This window comes from Saccopteryx leptura, chromosome 5, assembly GCF_036850995.1.
Source record: "Saccopteryx leptura isolate mSacLep1 chromosome 5, mSacLep1_pri_phased_curated, whole genome shotgun sequence".
NCBI lineage: Eukaryota > Metazoa > Chordata > Mammalia > Chiroptera > Emballonuridae > Saccopteryx > Saccopteryx leptura.
Genome location: NC_089507.1, coordinates 102,752,242 through 102,767,384, shown reverse-complemented (window position 1 = coordinate 102,767,384; position 15,143 = coordinate 102,752,242). Strand labels below are relative to the sequence as shown.

Below are 15,143 nucleotides of genomic sequence, written 5' to 3'. Positions count from 1 at the left end.
GTTTTCCCAAATTGCCTTTGAATTTCCTTTTCTTCTTCCAGGTCATTGCAGGGAGCCTCCACCATGGGAACATGAGGCTTCAAAGAGAAAGTATTATTTTGTGGTGGGGCAGACAGTTTATTATGAATGTGCCCTGGGATTCAGGGCCCTACAGAGAGGTCCTGCCAAGAGAATCTGCAAAATGACTTATGGGAAGACAATATGGACAAAGCCCCCACTTAAGTGCACAAAGGAAAAGAGTAACCACCAGTTTCCAGGTACGGTGGCACTCTCTTGAGTTCATTACTTTCTTTCCATCAGACCAACCTGGGTGGAATTCCTTACCTACCAGCTATGTAACATTGGGCAAGCTAAGCACTTAATCTCCTTAGGCCTCTGTTTTCTCTCATTCTAGAAAAAAGGCTAGATAAACTCTAAGCTCTCTCATTTATCCTGAGTCCCCTGTATCCTGAGTGGGGATAAGTACCAGGAGACAGAAGAGGAGAAAAGATCTTTTGAGTGTTTCAAAATCCCCAGATCATTCACTGGTGATGATGCTCTTCCCTTTCCCGCTGACACTGAAATTCCACTTCTTCTTCTAAGCTACCCAAACTTCCTCTCATTCAAAAGGGAAAGCCTAGCCTGCCACCTATACATTTCTAATTTACTGATATATAATGTAAATCCATTATTTGTACAGTGCTATACTGTTTGCATGAAACTTCCCCTTATATAATTTTCACCTGAGCTTTGATAAAAGTGCAAATGTGAAGGGAGGGGACTTAAGCACACACACACACACACACACACACACACACATTCATTGATGCACACACACAGCCCACCTATGTTGAGGTTTTCTTCTATTTTCAGTCTGGCATCATATTAATATTTCTAAAATTAAAAGTTGCTTACATTTAACAATGGGTTCCTTTGCTCACCACTCTTTCTCATATACCATGTCTTTCTCTTGAATTCTTTGGGAATTCTGTTTTTCTTTCCCATAGCCTGTCTCCAGTGAACCACACTGCTGGCCAAGGCATGTCCCTGGTTTCCTTTGTAAAACGATGACATGGTGGGGCAGCGTCCTGAGTAACACCCCTGAGGAAAGGGAACCTGTCATAGAAAAAAGCTATCATTTTGTGCCCTTCTACTTTCTTTGATAGTTTGATGGTATATGTTATTTGATGGTATTTGATAGTATTATTATGACTTCTTTCCAAGCCACAGATGGAAACCAGTGCTGAGTAGGAAGCCTGGGGGGTAACTATGATCACAATTAGAATTCCCAGCGCTGGCTGGTTGGTTCAGTAGATAGAGTGTCAAGATGGCATATCTATGTCCCAGGTTTGATCCCTGGTCAGGGCATGCATGAGAAGCTACCATCTGTTTCTCTTCCCTTCCCCCTTCTCTCCCTGTTCTTGTCTTGCACCCAGTGGCTCAGTGAGTCCTAGCATCAGCCTCAGGCACTGAGAATAGCTTGGTTGGTCCGAGCATTGGTTCCAGATGGGGGAGGTCTTCAGGTGGATCCTGGTCGGGGCACATGCAGGAGTCTGTCTCAACTGTTCACCTTCCTCTCACTTAAAAAAAAAAGAATTAAACTTGCCTCTCATTGGGCTCTGCTGGGGCCACTTATCCATATTCCTGTGGTAGAGCCATGTGATGTGGCACCCACAGATAACATTCCCAGGACTGGGAGCCACACCCTAGTTAGTGTGTCTGCAGTCAGCTAAGGAGGGCAGGTGGGGCTGGGTGTGAGACCCCACTCTCTCCACCTTCAATTCCATGAGCATCAGTTACTCTCTCCTCCAGGTGATGAAGAGTCTCAAACAAGCTTGGATGCTCCTTGGGGGAGTGAAACTTCCTGTCCCTTAATAACAACAGGTACTACTACAGGTATGGCTAGAGTTTATTTCTACGAAGACAAAAGCTTCGCCATTAAATCATAATGGGACAAAGGGAAGACAGTTTGCATGGAGCAGCCCCTCCAGCAGATGGGTCAGAGCTGCCCTGTGGTGTTAGAGATGATTAGGCATCCCACATCTGACCTCCCAATCCTCAAATGCTGGAAAGCAAATGGCAGAAAGAGGAGAAACCAGACTAAGGGCGGTGTTTCTAGAGACAAGAACAAAATGCTTGGCACAGCGTCCCCTCGTCTTGTATATCCTTTCCATCAGTCTCAGGTTCTAGCTTAAGGGAAAGCCCTAACACTCTCCAGCCTGTGCAATCTGATAATTGCGCAAACAAAGCATCTTCCCCTCTCTCTTTTGCACAGATTTTCAAAACCATGCAGATGTGGCTATAACTACGAAGATGTTCACATTCACCATTGAGTATCAGATAGCAGGTGGGTACATTGACATATGTACACCAGACAGGGATTGTGGGACATATTGCTTGGTAGGTGAGTGGGTGGATTGGTCAGTCGTTTAAAATGACCCCTTATTTACACTATATGTTTATAAGAGTAAAAAACTAATCTAAGAATTAACATAATTCAGTGTCACACTAATCAGTTACAGTAAGTTGTGAGTGAATCACAACCAGCCCCAATCAGCTCCTCCCGAATGGACCATAAATGACCAAAGACCTCGTGCTTGTGCGTGAGGGCTGAGGCAAAGGAGGAGGGAGGGGATGTAACCAGGGAAAGGAAGAAACATTCCTTTAACAGTACAGTTGTTTCCTGGGAGGAGAAAAAGAAAAACATTCTTGGAGGCAAGAAAAAATAAAAGTAAAAACACGCTCATAGAAACAGAGTACCAGGGGCTGGAGCAAATAGGGAGGTGGTGGTCAGAGACACGAACTTCCAGTCAGAGGGGGAGCTCTGGGATGGAGTGTACAGCGTGGGGAGTGTAGTTACCAGCTCTGTATTGTGTATTCCAAAGTTGCGGAGAGACTACATCGACATGGTCTCAAAACAAAACAGAAATGGCAATTATGTGAAGTGATGGAAGTGTTAGACAGTGCTATGGTGGTAATATATGGCAATATGTAAGCAGATCAAATCAACCTTAAACTTACACAATGTATGTGTTGATTGTCTTTCAATAAAGCCAGGGGATGGGGGAGAAGAAAAACAGGCTTTGAGGCACATCTAAGATAGGCAGGTAGGTAGACAGGTAGATACATGCATACACAGATAGGTGGCTCACTCCAATACTATTTGGAAAATATGGACACTCAAGAGATGCTAAAGTGTTTATCATTTACCTTTATATTTCAATATTTCTTCTACCTGTCACTGACCTTCCTCAGGGTCTCGTTAACTGAGGCCTGGCCTCAGAACCTTTCTGAAGAGAGTGGCTGTCAGTCTGATCTCAAATGAAAGCCTTTTGAGGAAAGGCGCCACACCCTCCGCCATCCCCCCCACCCACCCAGTCCTGGCCTCAGTCCCTGAGCCCCCTGAGAAGTCCGTTGGGGGAGGCAGCTGCATTCTGGGAGGGGAATCAGAAACTGCAGATCCCACCTCTTCAGGAAATCCTTGCTCGTGAGCGATTTTCCCAGCCTGCTCTGTGACATCGCCCAGGGCGTCCCTTTGCTGAACTGCTTCTCTGTTGACAGTGGCTGGCTGCATTCTCCTGCTCGTCAGTGTCCTCCTTCTGAGTGTGCTCACGTGGCAGTGGAGATGGTGAGTCCCGTGTTAAGGAAGCCCTGGCCCAAGCTATTGGTGAAGCCAAAGTAGGAGAAGCACCAGAGCGGAGATACCCTTGTGCCCAGCCCACCCCATCATCCTACTACCCACCAGCAGTTTGGGGAGCAGTAGAGGGGAAAGTGGCCAATGTATGCACTCCTAAAGAGTCAATCCGCATGAATTAAAGCTGCAGGGAATTGGGAAAGCAAAGGAAACTAGCATTTGTTAAGTGTCTACTGTAAACCAGGCTCGATGCTTGTCTAATAAACGTTATCACAACCTGTCTTCTCAGAAACCTTCTCATAGCCACATCATAGGCAAACCAGATTAAGTAACATCTACAGATTAGGTACTGCAAACAAGATTGCACAGCAGAGCCCAAACTGCAACCTGAATTAAGAGCCCAAGACCTTTCCACTCTGTCACCTGGCTAGAAGGCAACCAGGTCCACCCTGAGCTCCTCCTCTCCTGCCTCCCAGCCCACCATCTACAGGCACGCATACCAGCGCCGCCTTGACCAGCAATGCGACCCAGGTGTAGTTTATTTACATTTACTCGGATTCTTCATCCTGGCTGCAGATTGGGACAACCAGGAGATATCTTATTAAAATTAATTTTAATGGGGTAACATTAATATATCAGGGTACATATGTTCAGAGAAAACATCTCTAGGTTATTTTAACATTTGATTATGCTGCATTCCCATCACCCAAAGTCCAATTATCTTCCGTCACCTTCTAACTGGTTCTCTTTGTGCCCCTCCCCTCCTCCAACCCCATCTCTCTCCTCCCCCCCCCACCCTGTAACCCCCACACTCTTGTCCATGTCTCTGAGTCTCATTTTTATGTCCCACCTATGTATGGAATCATATAGTTCTTAGTTTTTTCTGATTTACTTATTTCGTTCAGTATAATGTTATCAAGGTCCACCCATGTTGTTGTAAATGATTCGATGCCATCATTTCTTATGGCTGAGTAGTATTCCACAGTATATATGTACCAAAGCTTTTTAATCCACTCGTACACTGATGGATACTTGGGCTGTTTCCAGATCTTCGCTATTGTGAACAATGCTGCCATAAACATGGGGGTGCATTTCTTCTTTTCAAACAGTGCTATGGTGTTCTTGGGGTATATTCCTAAAAGTGGCATAGCTGGGTCAAAAGGTAGTTTGATTTTTAATTTTTTGAGAAATTTCCATACTGTTTTGCACAGTGGCTGCACCAGTCTGCATTCCGACCAGCAGTGCAGGAGGGTTCCTTTTTCTCCACATCCTCGCCAGCACTTATTCTGTGTTGTTTTGTTGATGAGCGCCATTCTGACTGGTGTGAGGTGATATCTCATTGTGGGTTTAATTTAAACATTTTTTCATCTGCCTATTGGCCATCTGTATGTCCTCTTTGGAGAAGTGTCTATTCATTCTTTTGCCCATTTTTTGATTGGATTGTTTGTCTTCCTGATATTGAGTTTTACAAGTTCTTTATAAATTTTGATTATTAACCCCTTATCAGGCGTATTGTCAAATATATTAGCCCATTGTGTAGTTTGTCTTTTTATTCTGTTCTTATTGTCTTTAGCTGTGCAGAAGCTTTTTAGTTTGATATAGTCCCATTTGTTTATCCTGTCTTTCATTTCACTTGCTCGTGGAGATAAATCGGCAAATATATTGCTGCGAGAGATGGCGGAGAGCTTACTGCCTATGTTTTCTTCTAAGATGCTTATACTTTTATGGCTTACATTTAAGTTTTTTATCTATTTTAAGTTTATTTTTGTGAATGGTGTAAATTGTTGGTCTAGTTTCATTTTTTTGCAGGTAGCTGTCCAATTTTCCCAACACCATTTGTTGAAGAGGCTGTCTTTACTTCAATGTATGCTCTTACCTCTTTTGTCAAATATCAGTTGTCCATAAAAGTGTGGGTTTATTTCTGAGTTCTCAGATCTGTTCCATTGATCTATATGCCTGTTCTTATGCCAGTACCAAGCTGTTTTGACTACAATGGCCTTGTAGTATAACTTTATATCCAGAAGTGTGATACCTCCCACTTTATTCTTCCTTTTCAAGATTGCTGAGTTTATTCATGTTCTCTTTTGGTTCCATATAAATTTTTGGAATATATGTTCTATATCTTTGAAGTAAGTCATTGGTATTTTAATCGGTATTGCATTGAATTTATAAATTCAATGCTTTGGGTAATATAGACATTTTAATGATGTTTATTCTTCCTAACCATGAGTACGGTATATGCTTGCACTTGTTTGTATCTTCCTTGATTTCTTTTATCAATGTTTTATAACTTTCCGAGTACAAGTCTTTAATCTCCCTGGTTAAATTTATTCCTAGGTACTTTATTTTTTTGGTTGCAATGGTGAAGGGGATTGCTTCCTTAATTTCTCTTTCTGACATTTCATTGTTAGTGTATAAAACTGCCTCTGATTTCTGAGTATTAATTTTATATCCTGCCACCTTGCTGAATTCATTTATCAGGTCCAGTAGTTTTTTGACTGAGACTTTAGGGTTTTCTATATAAAATATCATATCATCTGCAAATAATGATAGTTTTACTTCTTCTTTTCCAATTTGGATGCCTTTATTTTTCTTTTTCTTGTCTGAATGCTGTGGATAGGCCTTCTAGAACTATGGTGAATAAGTGTGGTGAAAGGGGGCACTACTGGCTTGTTCCTGATCTTAAGGGGATTGCTTTTAATTTTTGCCCATTGAGTATGATGTTTGCTGTGCTTTTGTCATAGATGATCTTTATCATGTTGAGGTATGTTCCCTGTATTTCTACTTTGCTGAGAGTTTTGATCATGAATGGGTACTGGATTTTATCAAATTCTTTTTCTGCATCTATTGAAATTATCATGTAGTTTTTCTCCTTCCTTTTGTTTATGTGATGAATCACATTGATTGATTTGCAAATATTGTACCAGCCTTGCCTCTCAAGAATAAATCCCACTTGATCATAGTGTATGATTTTTTTCATATATTGCTGGATCCGGTTTGCTAATATTTTGTTGAGGATTTTAGCATCTTAATGCATCAGAAATATTGGCCTATAATTTTCTTTCTTTGTGTTGTCTTTGCCTGGTTTTGGAATCAGAATTATACTCGCCTCATAAAAGGAGCTTGGAAGTCTCCCTTCCTCTTGAATTTTTTGAACTAGCTTGAGAAGGATAGGAGTTTGGATAGGATATTGCTGTTGATCTCACCCTTTAAATCCATCAAAGTCTGCTTTATATATTTAGGTGCTCCTATATTAGGTGCATAGATTTTTATAACGGTTATATCTTCCTGTTGGATTGCTCCCTTTATCATTATGTAGTGACCTTCTTTATCTCTTACTATAGGCTTTGTTTTAAAACCCATTTTGTCTGATATAAGTATTGCTACCCCAGCTTTTTTTTCATTTCCATTTGCTTGAAATATTTTTTACCATCCTTTTATCTTCAGTCTATGTGCATCTTTTAAGGTGTGTCTCTTGTAGACAGCATATGTATGGGTCCTGTTTTTTTATCCACCCAGCTACCCTATGTCTTTTGATAGGATCATTTAATCCATTTACATTTAAGGTTATTATTGATATGTAGTTGTTTATTACCATTTTATTCTTTGAAACTGTATTCCTCTTTTGCTATATTTTTTTTCTCCTTTGATCTGTTTACAACAGGCCCCTTAGCATTTTTTGCAGCCTTGATTTGGTTGTAGTGAATTCATTGAGTTTTTTTTGTCTGGAAAGCTTTTTATTTCTCCTTCAATTTTAAATGATAGCCTTGCTGGATAAAGTAGTCTTGGTTGTAGGCTCTTGTTCTGCATTACTTTAAATATTTCTTGCCATTCCCTTCTGGCCTCAAGTGTCTCTGTGGAGAAGTCGGAAGTCATCCTTATGGGGGCTCCTTTGTAGGTGATAGTCTTTTTTTCTCTAGCAGCTTTTAATATTTGCTCTTTATCATTTAGCTTTGGTATTTTAATTATGATGTGTCTTGGTGTAGATTTCTTTGGGTTTCTCTTTAATGGAGTTCTCTGTTTTCTTGAACTGGTGAGACGTTTTCCTGCCTTAATTGAGGGAAGTTTTCAGTTATGATATGTTTGAACAAAGTCTCTATCCCTTGTTCTTTCTCTTCTTCTTCAGGAGCCCCTATGATGCGGATGTTAATTCTCTTCATGTTGTCACAGAGCTCTCTTAGAGTTTCCTCAGACTTTTTTGAATCTTTTTTCTTTTTCTGCTCTGCTTCTGTGTGTTCTTCATTTCTGATATTGTATTTGACATTTCTGACTGATTCTTTTTTATTATTTCAATGTCATTTTTTTATATTTGCTATCTCTTTATTTAAGTGTTTGTAATGACCATCTATAGTTGTTCTAATATATTTGAGCATCCTAACAATTGTTATTTTAAACTCTGCATCTGGTAATTTGGTTATATCTGTCTCATTCAGGTCCTTTTCTGGGGATTTCTCTTGATTCATTTGTGTTGCATTTCTATGCCTTCTCATTTTGTCTGTGTAAAAGAAGGTTTTGGCCACTGGAGTCCACTGGGTGTGGCCTCTGTGTTCCTCTGTGTCTGTCTGCAGGCCTGCCACCCCCTCTGCTGTTGCTGCCTAGGACATTTCGGTATGGGCATTGCTGGTGCCTGCCCACTGGGGCTGTTGCTGTGGTTTCTGCCTCTCTTTTATGGGAGTGGCTGTGATCACGTGCTCAACTGTACAAGCCTCGGTGGCCTTGGCCTTCACCCCACCCCGTGGGTGGCATTATGCTCGGCCCTGAGGGCAGGGGTGAGCACTTTTTCCCAGCTGTGGGTCTCTGCCTTATTTTGGGGTTTCGCCCTGCCCCTGCAGGAGGAGCCTACTCCTGGGACAGCTGCAAGTTTGGCTCCACAGGCTGGGCAGGACTACGTGCCTATGCTCAGTAGCGGGACTCCACCTGTTCTGGGCTTTTGGCTCCTCCCCTGCAGGAGGAGCCAGCTCCCAAGTCAGGCCACAAGCCTCGGTTCCACGGGTGGGGCAAGACTATGCTCTTGCACCCTTGCTCAAGGGCAGGTCTCCACCCCTTCCGGGGCTCCTGCCCTTCCACCACAGACTGGATTGCAGGAGGCCTGCAGCTGGGCTTGACCACTTTTGCACATCCCTCCTCCCCAGCTAGGCAAGACTGAGCTCAACTTGGGCCTCAGTGGAGGCCACCCAGCTTCTGCCCTTGCTGAAAGAACCACACTTCTGCATTTCACCACCGCCCGCCCTCGGGTGAGCCCTCAGCCGTGTGGGTGGGGATACTGCAGCTCAAACCCTAAGACTCATTACTGTAGTTTTGAAAGCTTCCTCCTTCTAAGCAACTCTGCTCTGAGTGCCACGGGAGAGCTTGTTTGGCTGGTGTCCTGCTTCCCTTTGCTGGTATTGCTGTTTCCAGGGGAAATATTCACTTCAGATTTGGGGAGTGACTCGTCCCAGGGGTTAGGGTGGCTGTCTCTCAAAATGTTTCTCCCTGTGCCTCCTAGATTACACTGTCTTCCTGCTACTCCAGTCCTCTCCTCTCTCCCCATCCCCTAGAGCCCCAGGTAAGTGGTTGTGCAGAAGGTTTTCTGCACAGTCCCTTTAAGAAGAATCCTGGGTCTGAGAAATCAGTCTCTTTCTCACAAACAGTATCCTGTCCTGTTTCCAGCTAAATACTGTCCATACACCTCTTCTAGGCTTTGGGGCTGCAGGCTGGGTCTTTGTTCCTGGGGCTCAGGACTCTCCCCTCTCTGCTACACTCACTTCCCGCCACACGAGTCTGTCCCAGCTGCTTGCCATTTGCTCCAGGGAGCTGGGCAGCCCTCTCTGCATTTCCGCTTTTCCTACCAGTCTCAGTGTGGCTTCTTCAGTGTTCCTTGGTTGAAGAGTCCTCTTAGTTTAGTCCAAAGTTGGTTTTTCCAGATGATGGTTCTTAAAATTAGTTTGTAATTCACTTTGGTTCTGGGACATGGGAGTTGTTACGTCCACCTACTCCATTGCCATCTTCAGAACTCCAGGAGATATTTTTTAAAATACCAGTGCTTGGGGCCCAACCAGAATCTCTGGGGATGGGCCCCTGACATCAATACTTTTTTCTTTTCGATTGAGATAAAATTCATTAATTTTCAAGTGCATAACTCAGTTGTTCTTAGCAATGTTGTATATATACCACCACTATCTAAATATACACTAGAACATTTCCATCACCCCCCCCCCCAGAAAGAAACCCCAAACTTCCTAATTCCTAACTTTTCCCATTCCCTGACAACTATTAATCTACTTTCCATCTCTGTGGATTTACCTGCTCTGGACATTTCATATACATAAATGGAATCATACAACATACAGTTTTGTGTGACTAGAAAATAAGTACTTCTTAAAAACCCCTCTGATGCATCAAATACATACACATCCAATTTTGTCAACTCTGCCGTAAGCCAACTTGAGTGGGCCTCAGAATCTCCTGTGGGCTTGTTCAAACAGACTGCAGGCCTCATCCAGAGCCTCTGATTCAGCACCTCTGGGGAGGGCCCTGAAAATGCATGTCTCTAACAAATTCCCAAGTGATAGTTATACTTCTCTTCTAGGAACCAACTTTGAGAACCACTGCATGAGCCTAACAGAGACTAACAGTATGAAGAGTAAAGAGAGTAAAATCATTTCATACACACACACACACACACACACACACACACACACACACGGCCAGACTCTCCCTCCCCTTTAGACAGTAGACTACAGAGACCTATTACATATCTCTTTCTACAATTAAGGATATCCCTACCTGGGCACCAGAGGGCAGTCTGGCCAACCCTAATATGAACTCCCCAGTGAGACCCTGAGAAGGTATTTGTTAGATCCTCTCCTTCCTTCAATAGCAAGACTTAATGCCTCTCCATGATCTTCTCATCTTGGTACCTTAAAGACCAAAAGCCTTCAGACATGAAGGGATGAAGCTATTTGGGAGTGGTAAAGGTTTTGGAGTTTATATTGTGAAACAAAGCACAGCCTGAAATTATGAGTTACCACAAGCTCTTCCAGAATTACAGTCTTCTGGAAGAATCAAAGGACCCCTCTGTCAGAGACTAGTCCAGAGTTCTTCCTAAAATCAAATTTCATCTGATAACACCCTCCTATGGCCAAACAGAATCCTAGCTTTGATTTTTTTTTTAAGCAATTACTAAGAGCTAGTGATGAGTCAAAATTGGCTTACCCTGGCTCCTGAAAGCCAAAGTTAAATTTTCAGTAATTTTGCAAACTGTTTTTAAGCATAGACATTATGAAAAAATATAGTACATAAACTTACAGTTACAAATTAAATACTCTAATCACTTTACTAATTATTTGATTACATTTTACAGCTTTCTTTGTTCTCAGAATTATCTACATCTATTCCATCTGTATCAAGAAGATACTATATAATGGTTTGCCTCTATACATCTCTTTGCAACTCTGTATTCAGTGATGTCACATTGGTAGCTTGACACTAGGCATGGTGGGAGTATTTATACCACAGAAATAGGCAAACTTTTTCAGAGAGCTAGTTGTTAAATGTTTACCAGCACACCACTTACCAGTTTTCCTCCATGAGAGCTCTGAGAAAGGTAGGAAGCAACCAAATGGGCTAAATAAAAACTGGGGAAAGTAAGGACAGTAGCCACTAGTCTCATGTGGATGTTTAAGTTTAAACTTAAATAAATTAAATATAATTAAAAATTCAGTTCATAATTGCACTAGCTATTTCAAGGGTTCAATAGCCACCTGTGACTACCTCATTGAACAACACAGATACAAAATATTTCCATCATCACAAAAGGTTCTTATAGCAAAGTGCTGGCTAGAGACAGATTTTTTTCAATTCATGAAAATCACTTAGCACAGTTAGTTGTTATTATTATTCCTTTTCTGCAACTATTGTCTTCCATATAGTTAAAAAAAATTATAGAGTATCTCCTATGTAGATGTTGGTCAAAGGGTAAAAACTTTCAGTTAGTAGAAGAGTAAGTTCTAGGAATCTAATGCACAGCATTGTGATTATAGTCAACAATACTATATCACATACTTCAAAGTTGCTAAGAGACTAGGTCTTAAATATTCTCACCATGAAAAGAAATAATTATTATGTGAAACAATGGAGGTGTTGGCTGATGCTATGGTGGAAATCATATTGCAATATATAAAAGTATCAAGTCAGCATGTTTACACCTTGAATTCACACATTGTTATATGTCAATTATATCTCAAAAAAACTATTTCAAGAATATCTGAATTTTATTAAATAATGTAACTGCAATAGATTCAATAAAAATACATAGGTGTGAGCAATAGTAGGTTAAATTACCAGCCATCACTACCCAAAAGATAAATCATAATTAAAGATATAAAATAATAGCAACAATATAAGACAAATAATATAATAATGAATAAATAAATAATAATTCAAAAATAAACTCTGGATGTCATGTACTCACTACTGTATACAAATGGCCTCTGCTCTCAGAAGCTCACAAATTAGTAGAGGAGATAGGAAAAAAAGTAGTTTTTAAATATGATTTGTACCTGACCAGGTGGTGGTGCAATGGATAGAGCATTGGCCTGAGACACACAGGACCCAGGTTTGAAACCCTGAGGTCACTGGTTTGAGTGCAGGCTCATCCAGCTTGAGCACAGGGTCATTGGCTTGAGTGTGGGATCATAGACATGATCCATGATTGCTGGCTTGAGCCGAAGGCATCACTGGTTTGAAGCCCAAGGTTGCTGGCTTGAGCTAGGGATCACTGGCTCGGCCACAGCTCCCTCTCCCCCATCAAGGCACATATGAGAAATTAATTAATAAACAACTAAGGTACCGCAACAAAGAACTGATACTTCTCATCTCTCTCCCTTTCTGTCTGTTTGTCCCTATCTATCCCCCCCTTCTCTCTCTCGCTAGTATGTGTGTGCGTATGTATATATGATTTGTTAAAGCCTAAGAGTGAGGTGTTATAGGAGCGAAGAAAAAGGACACTTAACCTTACATGAGGATGCCAGAAAGACTTTTAGAGTTGATGATTCCTAATATGCCTGAGGCCAGATTATAAAAAGGCAGGAGATAGTTTCTAGGCAGAGGGAGCACAGGGAGAGGGAAAGCAGTGAGGAGCATAATAATGTTTGGAGGAAGCCAAGCAGTTCTAAACACAAAGTGCATGGGAGAGTGGTGACAATGAGGCTCTGGGGATGGACAGTGACCAAGTCATGGGAGACCAGGACAGACTGAGGGAGCTTAGACTCTATACTGAAGGCAACCGAGAGCCACACAGAAGCTTTACTTATGGGGCAAATGGTAGCATTGGCCCTTTAAATGGTATGGTCACAACAGAAGCTGGATTTTTTTTTTTCACAGAGACAGAGAGAGAGTCAGAGAGAGGGATAGATAGGGACAGACAGACAGGAACGGAGAGAGATGAGAAGCATCAATCATCAGTTTTTCATTGCGACACCTTAGTTTTTCATTAATTTTTCTCTCATATATGCCTCTACCGTGGGCCTTAAGTAGACTGAGTAACCCCTCGCTCAAGCCAGCGACCTTGGGCCCAAGCTGGTGAGCTCTGCTTAAACCAGATAAGCCCACGCTCAAACTGGAGACCTTGGGTTCTCAAACCTGGGTCCTCCGCATCCCAGTCCGACACTCTATCCACTGCGCCACTGGTCAGGCAGAAGCTGGATTTAAGGTGGGTAAATAGTAGTGGTGGTTTGATTATGTTATGATAGAGTAAATCTACATAGGAGATGATGACAGCATGAATGAGGTCAAGGAGAATAAGTTAAAAAGGAGCAAAAGAATCAAGAAATATATAAAGGAGTCAAGGTAGCTGATTGGAAGTGAGGGTTAAGGAAGAGGGATGACTCAGGGATGAGTCCAGAATTTAGAGTAGGGCCCAGTAATCACTATACACTGGGATTAAATGTAATGTGCAGATCTAGAGTAGTGCACCCTTTAAAGATTAACCCCCAAGCAGAACCCATCTGTAGTCCATTATCTGGGACACACTCAGCCTCTACATCTGTAACTGTCTAGTCCCAGAACTGGCAGGGAAATGGAAGGGCTTTCTCAGGCTCCTCCTCAGGTTGACTCACTGCACAGCGATTGAATTTACATGGTATAAGAACCACAGGGCAGTCTTGGCAGGATAGAGAAGCCTTGCAGTCAGATGTCAGCCTGTGGGAAGGTAATAGTATCTTGAAGTGGAACTTCAAGTTAGGAGGTCAATGCCGGCATAACTGAATGTTCTACCCACATCAGTCTAGGGTGCAAACACATTTATCTTGATGCAGTATTACACTGATGACTATGACTTAGTTTGACTTAGTTATATCACTACAGGAGGAAGAGTAGAAGAACAATCTAAAAAGCCAGAGTGGTAACAGGCCAAGAACAGCTCACATGAAGCAGAAGCAAAATCAAAGACGTTAAACCTCACCCCAGGTGCATCTCTTGTGATCCACTGGGTTTTTAAAGGCTCTGAAGTCACATCACAGAACATCACGCAACTGCAGCCCCATCACAAAGCCATCTCTGGAGTTATCAATGAGTGAGCTCAACTTGCTTCTAGGCAGCAATTCCAAGATCATTGGAGGAACAACCAGACCTCTCACTCTTATTTTTGTGTATATGTGAAGTTTGATGGACAAAGAACTTTTCCCACACCCTGTACAGTATAAAGAAAATAGCTCAATGTTAATATCATCTCAACTTCCCAGGTTAGACAGCCCAAGGGAAACCCCAGCACTAGTGTAGACAGGCACACACACACTCTCTAGCCTCTGTAATAGGACCTTGTCCCTTGATCCATGTAGATTGTTTTCCAGCCTCTGCTTGGTGAGCTCATTCTCCTGGTTACATTCCTTAATGAATGCCCTCTAGGATCTCTGGACTGGTAACTAGACTGCATTTTTCTGTACTAGTCCCCCCTCCACTGAACCTGCAATTTTGAATTTTGAAAGAATAGAGTCCATAGCAGAATTATCTTTGGGTAACACCAAATAAAACAGGGCAGTCAAACCCTTGGACTTGTAGAGCTTTAATATTTGAAAGGGTTTTACTGGAGTTTATGTCAGGAAAAGAAGGATAAACTAGGCCCCAGGTAATGAATTATACCTATTAAAAAGCTTCACCTATTTAGTACTAATAGGTTTCTTTAAGAGTTAGTTTTTTTGGGGTTGCTATAAGTGATACTCTGAATTTTTCCTGCAGAATTTGATGTTTATGGAGACACAGATGTGCCAATGTGTACATTTCCAAATAAGTATCATGAAAACACTGATAAGAGATCAATATAGTCAATGTTTGTGGAAAGAGGAAGTGAGGAGCGGGAGGGAGCTCAAACCAACAGGATGTAACTATGGAAAAGGTCATACTGGATGTAATATTAGTGGTCCTCAAACTGTTAGCAAATCAGGATCACCTGGAGGCCTTCTTAAAACACAGATGGCTGGCCCATCTCCAAAGTGTTGGAGTCAACAGATCTGGGGTGGGCCTGATAGTGTACATTTCTAACAAATCCCAGGTG

The 15,143-nt window shown here is 42.0% G+C and overlaps 1 protein-coding gene across 1 annotated transcript; it reads left to right on the top strand.

Annotated features, from left to right (window-relative positions):
• Nucleotides 1-150: 150 nt before the first annotated feature.
• Nucleotides 151-14,228, top strand: IL2RA (interleukin 2 receptor subunit alpha). The gene is made up of 5 exons (XM_066387187.1): nucleotides 151-257; nucleotides 1,792-1,875; nucleotides 2,255-2,326; nucleotides 3,541-3,607; nucleotides 13,958-14,228. Exons 1-5 carry the CDS (start codon nucleotides 182-184, stop codon nucleotides 13,980-13,982), a joined length of 324 nt encoding a protein of 107 aa, XP_066243284.1. The 5' UTR covers nucleotides 151-181; the 3' UTR covers nucleotides 13,983-14,228.
• The last annotated feature ends 915 nt before the right edge of the window (nucleotides 14,229-15,143 follow it).